Here is a 9,241-nt window from a genome sequence, read left to right on the forward strand (position 1 = left end):
GGCGCGAGCGCCTCGATGGCGTCGCCCGACCAGGAAGGAAAGGTGGTCGGCCGGCGAGGAGAGGCGGCTGGCGGCCGCGAGCTCGCGGGGAGAGCGCGGCCCCGCCTCGCCCCGGAGCTGCCGGCCTCCGCGCACGGCGCCCCCGCCCTTCCATTCCCGTCCGCCCGAGCGCCCCACCCCGATCTGCGCTCCCAGGGTGACCTCGACGCCCGGGCGGGGTCGGAGGACGCTCTCAGCTCTGCGCCCACTCCACGACCCCAAACCCGCTCGGAGCCGGAGGCCTGCGGGAGGGAGGCGGCGGCCGGGGCTTCAGAGAGGAACGCCCGGAGGGCCAGGCCCGGGGCAGCCTGCAGGCCGGCGCAACGCCATAGCATCCGGCAGCCGAGGAACAATGGCCGGAGGGGTTGCGGCCGCCGCGGCAGAGGAGCCGGGGTGCCCCGGCGCTGGAAGCCCCGCCCCTCGGCCGGCTCCCTGACTACGCGGGCCGGGCCGCGCCGCCTGCTCCCCGCCCCTCCGCGCCCCGCACCAGGCGGGGCCGGGGCCAGAGCGCCGCCGCCGCTGCAGCCGCAGCTGCTGCTCTGCAGACCGGGGCCGGGGCCCGGGCGCCCTCCCTCCCACCTTCTCCCGCCGCTATGAGCCAGGGAAGTCCGGGGGACTGGGCCCCCCTCGACCCCACCCCCGGACCTCCGACGCCCCCCAACCCCTTCGTGCATGAGTTACATCTCTCCCGCCTCCAGAGGGTTAAGGTAAGGTGTGGGCGAGGGGCGTCGGGAGGACTCGTGGGGTAGGAAAAGGAGGCCGTTTAGAGCCCTGGCAAAGATGGGGATGAAGATCCCGAAAGGTGATGGGTGAGAGAGGCTTATGGGGCGGGAGTCCGGGGGTGCGCACGTGGGGGCGGCGGGGGGTGGGCGAGGAGTTGGGGGGATGACGCGGGCTTGGGCGATAGACAAGCTGCAAGGTGTGGAAGAATTGACTAAGTGAGGATGGAGGACCGCAGGGGACCCGGGGCTCGGGGAGATGGAGGACGCGAGGGAATGCGGAATACATCCTGCGGAGGCCGATGGGCTAGGATGGAGTTGGAGGCTACGGAAAGCCGGGGGTGGGGGCAGGGGCGTGCGGAGTGCTTCTTCGGGGCTCTGAATTAGAGGGAAGAGGTTTCTGGGCCTGGAGCCTGCGCCCCTGTGCCCTCCCTACACCCCTTCCATCCAATGCCGCCACCTCCCGCACTGCAGCACCTCCTGGTGGGGGTGGGGGGGAGGCGCTGAGAAGGGGGTTGGCTACAGGAAGTGGAGGGCCGCACCAGCCTGGGGGAACTGGGTGGGAGGTGGTGTAGGAAGGGAGTGCCTTGGGTTTCTGCTGCCATCACCTCCCCTGAGGCGGGCTCCTGGGACTCGGTGTGTTTACCTGCGTTCTCCCTGGGGCAGCCCATGGAGTCACCCTGGCTCCTGGCAACCCTTCGCCTACGGAGTAGGCGGAGCTCTTCTCCCCACCATCCACGAGTACTAGGGGAGTGCTGTTGGGCAGAACTAGAGACTGGCCAGAGGCCTGAAAAGTGGACCTCTCTGTGTGTTCCAGCCCTCTGCCTCCCAAGCCCAAAGTGGAAGGAGCTATGCACCCGGTTTCTGTTGGACATGGAAGCTATTTATGGAGTGGGGACGTGGGGGAGGAGAAAACCGTCACTAGCCCACACTACGTCAAGCACTGTGCTGGGCACTTTCACACGGATTTTTATTACAGCCTTTTAACAGCCTTTCCAAGAGCTAAATGAATTTATGACATTCAGTTTTATAGGTGGGGTGGGGACCAATTGAAAGGAAAATGAGGCCCTTGATCCTGTTAATCTTTTACTCTCTTGCCCTCATTGGTATCTTCATCCCACCTTGGATTCCAGTTCCCTCTCCTGTTCCCACACCACCTGTCTCCTGATCTATAGGGGGTGATGGCTCTCTGCTCCTGGGTCCCTCTGTATGGGAGAGGGTCAGCCACGGGAGAGGGGCAGCTGTGGAGGGAGTGTCTCCCAGCCCTGAAGTGGCATTCTCTCCCACCCTCCTGCAGTTCTGCCTACTAGGGGCACTGCTGGCCCCCATCCGAGTGCTTCTGGCCTTCATCGTCCTCTTTCTCCTCTGGCCCTTTGCCTGGCTGCAAGTTGCTGGTCTTACAGAGGAGCAGCTTCAGGAGCCAATTACAGGATGGAGGAAGTAAGTGGAGGATCAACCCCCAGAGACCCTACTGCTCGCTTCTTTTCCCTGCTATTCATTCTTCTCCCTCTGAGAAGAGAGAGGGTTCTGAAACTCTCCTACCCAGTCTGGGTAGGTGAGATGAGTCAGCCAGCCAGGCCCAGACCTGGGGCCCAGGAAGGACCTCAACTCTAAGTGATGTGCCCTCGTATTTCCCAAAGTAGGCAGAGACTTCAGCCCCTTGGCCAGAGTAACAGCGGGCAAAAGAAGGGCACCTGCTTTCCTGGGTGTCTAAAGCCTGGGGGTGAGTGAGGGTCCGAATCACTGCCTCCGCTGACACCCTGCCTTGCTCTGCAGGACCGTGTGCCACAATGGGGTGCTGGGTCTCAGCCGCCTGCTTTTTTTCCTGCTGGGCTTCCTCCGGATTCGCGTTCGGGGCCAGCGGGCCTCTCGCCTTGAAGCCCCTGTCCTTGTTGCTGCTCCCCACTCTACTTTCTTTGACCCCATTGTTCTGCTGCCCTGTGACCTGCCCAAGGTTGTGTCCCGAGCTGAGAACCTCTCTGTGCCTGTCATTGGAGGTGAGAGTGTAATGGGTGAAGGAGAGAGGTGACAATTCTGGGCAAAAGAGACAGGAATCTGGACGCACACACTCGAGAAAAGAACTCGTCTCAAGGGGGAGGGAGAAGTTAGAAGGGATGTTGACTGATGCTGGCAAATGAAATGCAAATTAACACCATTTGTGAACCGACCCCTTAGACTCTTAGAGCTGGGGCTTTGAGAACGTGTCAGAGGGAGCTCTGGTCAGTCCTCTAAAAGGACAGCACACGATAAAAGGAGGGTCCCAGGGCAATGAGATAACTGTAAAGCATCTCCCACTGTGGAGGAAGGGGAGGCTGCAGGTGTTAATGCCCCCGGGTAGGAACCAAGTGACTCCTTGTATCCCCTCTGGACCCCAGCCCTTCTTCGCTTCAACCAAGCCATCCTCGTGTCCCGGCATGACCCGGCTTCTCGGCGCAGAGTGGTGGAGGAGGTCCGAAGGCGGGCTACCTCGGGAGGCAAGTGGCCCCAGGTGGGTAAGGGTCTTGAGATCTGCTCGCCTTTTCTGTGCTCCTGAAGAGGCTTCTCTTCCTCTCTTCTCCTCTTCAGCCTCCCCACCTCATTCTGGTCACTTGGCTTTTTCCCCAGGTACTGTTCTTTCCTGAGGGTACCTGTTCCAACAAGAAGGCTTTGCTTAAATTCAAGCCAGGTGAATAAAATGGTAGTGGGTGGTAGGGCTCTAAGAAAAAGGAGCCCCCAATTTGGAGAGGCATTCTAGAATAACCCAAGAAGTGGAGGGGTGGGGGAAGAAGGGAGACTGGGAACCTCCTAACTGACCCTGAAAAGTCTCCAAGAGTCAGAGAGAAAATTATAAATGGAATGGAGCCAGGCAGATCTCATTTGAGAACTGTCCCAGACCCCCACACTTCACGCCATCTAGCTACCTCCGTGCATTAACCTCTGCCTGGGGGGTGGGGGTGGAAATGGTATTTAGGAGCCTTCATCGCAGGGGTGCCTGTGCAGCCTGTCCTCATCCGCTACCCCAACAGTCTGGTGAGTCTGGGGGAGGAGGGGACTTTGGGAGAGGTGGGGGCTGGGGGGAGCACAAATCCACCCTAAATGGGAATCAGTGAAAACTGTTAGTGCATGATGGGATGTGCGTGTGGGGGTGGGGCTGGGGCGGGGTCAGGGCCTCTGCTCAAAGAGGATTGGCCAGTTCCAGGGAAGAAAAGTAAAGCCTTTCTCACCTCACCTCTGCTTCTCCCATAGGACACCACCAGCTGGGCATGGAGGGGCCCTGGAGTGTGAGTTCTGGTGTTCCTGGGGTGAGGGTGGGGAGCAGGGTCCATCAGAGAATTCCAGGCCCATCTCCCAATCTCCAGACAAAGTGAACGGCCCTTCTTCATTCTCAGACTGAGAGAACTCTAGAGAAGGCGATGCCCGTTCCCTCTGTTTTGTTCTAATCTCCTGATATAGTCTGGAAGTGCTTTCAGCTGTCCCACCTAATCACTCCTGCTGTGGTTATAGCTCCTTCTAACTTACCTTCCTAGGTTTCTAAGTGATTTTCTCCCTCAGTCGTCCCTTCTTGAGACCACCACCACCAGGCTTGCCTTTTCCCCCTCCCTGTTACTCAAGTCTCCTCTCCCCTGCAGCTCTCCCTCTGGTATCTCCCTGCAGCATTTTTCTTTCCCTGCCATCTATCTGGCCTTTTCCTGTGTCTCCCAACTTCATAGTCTGGGAGTATGGCTTCATAGCTGACTGTATGGCTGGGAGTCCATTGTTATATCAATGGGCAGAACTTTCCCACTCCCCTCCTCAAGTGGGAGGAGCCCATAGTTAGGGATTGGTGAGCATCTGAGGTCTCTCTCCTCGTAGACTCCAAGTCCTCTGGCTCACAGCCTCTCAGCCCTGCAGCATCGTGGATGTGGAGGTATGACCCCCATGGGGGGCTGGGACAAGGGGCATCTGCTGACTCCCGGAGCTTTGGGAAAGAGGGTGGGAGTGGTCACCCCTAGCTTTGAAGTCCTGATGAGAGGTATGTGTGTGTTTCAGTTCCTCCCTGTGTACCACCCCAGCCTGGAGGAGAGCAGGGACCCCACCCTCTATGCCAACAATGTCCAGAGGGTTATGGCACAGTGAGTGTCCCACAAAGTATTTCCTGGAGTACATATACAGGGCAAAGGAACCACAGGAGGGGTGGAGGCTGAGGTTTTGAGGCAAAGATGGCGGAGTGGGCAGTGGGAAGGGCTATTGGACAGCTGAGACTGGGGGATGGTGTTAAAGGGGCCTGATCTCCTCTCCCTCGTCAGCAGCCAGAGTCAGTAGTGGACCCTTGGAAGATTCTTCTGCCTTGTTCCCCCTCCATTCCATCCCTCTTCATCCTCTAGGGCCCTGGGCATTCCAGCCACCGAGTGTGAGTTTGTAGGGAGCTTGCCTGTGATTGTGGTGGGCCGGCTGAAGGTAGCATTGGAGCCGCAGCTCTGGGAACTGGGAAAGGTGCTTCGGAAGGCTGGGTAAGTGACGTAGAAGATGAGGGTATGGGTAGTGTCACCTATACATAGAGGAAAAGAATAAGAAGAAAAAGGAGAGATGGAAATGAGGAAGGAAAGTCTTAAAAAAGAAAAAAAGTGGGAAGACAGAGGAATTGTTTAAAAGATAATGGAGTAAAAGGAAGGAGGGAAAAAGAAAGGGAAAGACATATAATAACCCCGGAAGAAAAAAAGTAGGAATGGCTTTCAAGGGACGATGAATCAGAGTACATCTTAGACAAACACTAGATGTACCTGTGCTGGGAGAACTCCTGGGGCTGGGGCTAAGGTCCTGCTGGGTGGTGTGTCCAGAAGGAAACTGACTCAGCTCTCTGCCTTCCACGCTTCCACTGTAGGCTGTCCCCTGGCTGTGTGGACACTGGGGCAGAGCCAGGCCGGAGTCGAATGATCAGCCAGGAAGAGTTTGCCAGGCAGCTACAGCTCTCTGACCCCCAGACAGTGGCTGGTGCCTTCAGCTACTTCCAGCAGGTAAAGGAGCTGAAATGCAGAGGACAGAGCCCAGGGCTTGCCCTCCAGGCTGTCGTGCTCAGGATTTAAGGACAGTATTTGAGCAGCTGTGTCAGTTGCATTGGATGGCCAATTTGGAGTCTGTGCTGAGTGTTCTAACAGCCGTTGTCAGATGGCCATCTTCTGAGGTCCGCTGGGGGATTCTTTCTTATAGAGTACCCAGTGCACCAAAGAGCAATGTTTTAATTATTGTAGGGGAGGAACAATGGAGAAGTAATGGGCCAGTGAGGTCCATAAATTTCTGAAGCCACTTTAGAGGTTGACAAAGATGGGGGATCATCATGTGACCTTGTGGGTTATTGTATGAGGGTTTCAGAGAAAAGTCATGAAGGTTAGGTGGGAAGATGACATATGGAGGAGACAACACTGGACAGGCTAGACAACTATGAGTTTGAGACCCAGAAGTATTTACAATACTTGGGAAGAGTTTTTAAAAATATCCCACAGCTTCTCTGGGGGATTCCTGAACTTTCTCCAGAATCTTGGCAAACTTTATTTCCTGTTACTTAACACTGGGTTTTCCTGTTGAATTATAATAACCCCAGAAGACTCTTCATGAACAACCACCAGTGGTCCCAAGGAGCTCTTTTTGATCTAAGATGCAGACCATGGCTCTCATCATCCTCTGAGGGACAGAGAGTGATCTGGTGTCTTTATTTAGATTGGGGCAAACTGTTCTTGAAAGGAACTTCCCCACTTAGCGTGTAGCAGAACAGAACCAAACCTGAATGCCATGGTCCCCCATAGAGTTGGCACAGCAGGCATCCTGCTTAGGTTTTTGGTAAGAAATTATGCCAGTGGCCCCCTTTTAGTCTGTTGGACCAGTTCTCCCACATAGGCCGAGTCAGGGGACAACCAGTTTTTCCAGCTTGGGGGTCAGGAGTGCCTTCTCTGGTATGTCAGAAACTTAATGCTAACTTCAGCATTCCTGTGGGATTCCCTAACATTCTAAAAGATCCCTTTATAGGAGAGCTTTGTCACCAGGTGACTTGGAGGTATTGCTTGAGCAAACCTGTGACTTGAGAGAACTATTGAAGATCCTAGAGGGTTTGGGGCTTACAGTTTTGAGGGAAGCAGACATAGGGGTCACCCCCCTACCTACTGAGAAGGTAGAGCCAAAATCCAGAGCAGGAGGGCGCACACGGGTTGGTCCCCACATCATCCCAGTTTCTCTTTCACCCTCCAGGATGCCAAGGGCATGGTGGACTTCCGAGATGTGGCCCTTGCATTGGCAGCTCTGGATGGGGGCAGGAGCCTGGAGGAGCTGACTCGCCTGGCCTTTGAGGTATCGGGGTTGGGGAGACATGATGCCTGTGCCCACCCCTCGCCCCCGGAGGCCTGTGTATGTGGTATTCTCAATAGCTTCTAGACAGTGCTTGGTGTCCACCCCACTGCCATACTGTCTGAACTGCAGAGCCCCAGTGTCTCTATGTTGAGGCCAAGGTGGGACCAAGAAGAGAGCAGCAGCTAAGAAGTTCACAATTCTGCAGAAAGGAACCTGGGGGCAGGGAGGGTTTGTGCTCCACACCCTTGGAAGAGGAGGAGCCTGTGTGATGCAAACCTGCAGGAGAGAGTGGGGCCATGGCACGAGGAGAGGGCTTGACTTGTGTCCCTTTCTCTCCCAGCTGTTTGCTGAGGAGCAAGCAGAGGGGCCCGGCCGCCTGCTGTACAAAGATGGCTTCAGCACCATTCTGCACCTGCTGCTGGGGTCACCCCGCCCTGCTGCCGTGACTTTGCATGCTGAGCTGTGCCAGGCGGGATCCCACCAAGGCCTATCCCTCTGTAAGTCACTGCCTTCTCAGCCCCACACATGGACACTTTGGGCCCGATAAGCACTGGTTTGGGAGGGAACAGGGCTGGCGGCCAGTACCAGGGATGAGAACATCTGAGAGGCAGACAGGCCGGTAGGAACCCAGCAGGAAGGCAGAGAGGACATAAACTTGGATTTGAGAAGTCAAGCAGAGATGAGAGGGACAGGACATAGCAATTCTGAGAAAAGGGCAGGCGCGCCCTCTTCCTCTCCTTGGATCATTTTACTTCTCCCCATCTCACTCTTAATCCATCCAGGTCAGTTCCAGGACTTTTCCCTCCATGACCCATTCCACGGGAAGCTCTTCAGCACCTACCTGCGCCCCTCCCAGATACCAAAGGCCTCATCCCCAGGCAGCCCCACTGCTCGGGCCAACGGGACTGTGCAGGCGCCCAAGCAGAAGGGCGACTGAGCGCCTCAGCCTCCCCAGCTCGCATCCGGCCCACAGACTCAGGGCGCCCAGGGGTGCACCCTGTGCCTCAAGCCCATCTCTGCTCCTGCTTGATTTTTTGTTATTGTTGTTTGTTATTTTAAGTTGATTTTCATTTTTTGTTTTGTTTGTTTTTTTTTTTGTAAGAAACTATTTTATATATAAATATAAATCTATATCTATATCTATTTAAAAAAATGAAATGCAGTCACACTAATGGTATGATTAGCTGGGAAGAAAAGGGATTAATAGTTAGAGGCCACCCATTGGAAGATCCCGATGGTTCCAAAGTCAGTCCTCTTGGCCATAGCTGGATGAATCCTCCTTCCTTCCAGTGGGACAGGGGTCTTTTCCTGCACAGAAATCAAGCAAATCTCATATCTTCCCCTCTTGTTGTCATACCTTATAGAGGCATTTTAACAGGCTTCCTCATGAACCTCTTCCCAGCCTATTCCCTCGCGTTCTGTCCTCATTAAAGATTAAAAAATAGGTAACTACCATTCCATTTTTAATAATCCTACTGAGATTGATTCCCCCTCCCCTGGTGGGAGTAGAGAGCTTTGTTGTAGGAACCAGGCCTTCCTCCAACTCAGACCAACCACACGGGGGGTGGTTTTGCAGTGGGATGAGTTGAGGACATTTAAGTCCCTTCTTTTTTTTTTTTTTTTGTGTGTGTGTGTGTGGAAGATCAGCCCTGAGCTAACATCCGTGCTAATCCTCCTCTTTTTGCTGAGAAAGACCGGCTCTGAGCTAACATCTATTGCCAATCTTCCTCCTTTTTTTTCCCCCCCGCAAAGCCCCAGTAGATAGTTTTATGTTATAGTTGCACATCCTTCTAGTTGCTGCATGTGGGACGCGGCCCCAGCATGGCTGGAGAAGCGGTGCCTCGGTGCGTGCCCGGATGCGAATCCGGCCGCCAGCAGTGGAGCGCGAGCACTCAACCGCTAAGCCACTGGGCCGGCCCCTAAGCCCCTTCTGTCCAGCCTCTTCAAAAAAGAAGAAAACAAGCTGCCGCCTCCCCCCGCCCCCCCCCCCCCGCCGCAACGAAAGATGCTGTGTCTAGGCACAATTGTGGAAAATTAATTAGATTTAAAAATTAAGATGCTTATCTCAGAGATCTGATAGGTTAAAAAAAAACATCTTTCCATCTATAGACTTTTAAAGGGAGACAGACAATGATAGGATGTCCAGAGAAGCCCTTGTAACACAAGGTCCAGGCTTTTGATGAGGG

At 55.2% G+C, this 9,241-nt stretch overlaps 1 protein-coding gene across 1 annotated transcript; it reads left to right on the top strand.

The window, feature by feature from the left end:
* Nucleotides 1-516: 516 nt before the first annotated feature.
* LPCAT4 (lysophosphatidylcholine acyltransferase 4) lies at nt 517-8,213 on the top strand. The gene is made up of 14 exons (XM_058541146.1): nt 517-746; nt 2,056-2,198; nt 2,535-2,755; nt 3,134-3,246; nt 3,363-3,423; nt 3,709-3,767; nt 3,984-4,018; nt 4,590-4,644; nt 4,767-4,849; nt 5,102-5,227; nt 5,599-5,731; nt 6,957-7,055; nt 7,396-7,552; nt 7,838-8,213. Exons 1-14 carry the CDS (start codon nt 633-635, stop codon nt 7,990-7,992), a joined length of 1,554 nt encoding a protein of 517 aa, XP_058397129.1. The 5' UTR covers nt 517-632; the 3' UTR covers nt 7,993-8,213.
* Nucleotides 8,214-9,241: the final 1,028 nt, after the last annotated feature.

Source organism: Diceros bicornis, chromosome 5, assembly GCF_020826845.1.
Source record: "Diceros bicornis minor isolate mBicDic1 chromosome 5, mDicBic1.mat.cur, whole genome shotgun sequence".
Taxonomy (NCBI): domain Eukaryota; kingdom Metazoa; phylum Chordata; class Mammalia; order Perissodactyla; family Rhinocerotidae; genus Diceros; species Diceros bicornis.

Bases quoted from the DNA above. Each gene is read 5' to 3' on its own strand.
- LPCAT4 (XM_058541146.1), top strand. From the start codon at position 633: ATGAGCCAGGGAAGTCCGGGGGACTGGGCCCCCCTCGACCCCACCCCC. The intron at 2,199-2,534 runs GTAAGTGGAGGA...CTTGCTCTGCAG, and splicing joins CCAATTACAGGATGGAGGAA to GACCGTGTGCCACAATGGGG. The intron at 4,645-4,766 runs GTATGACCCCCA...TGTGTGTTTCAG, and splicing joins GCAGCATCGTGGATGTGGAG to TTCCTCCCTGTGTACCACCC.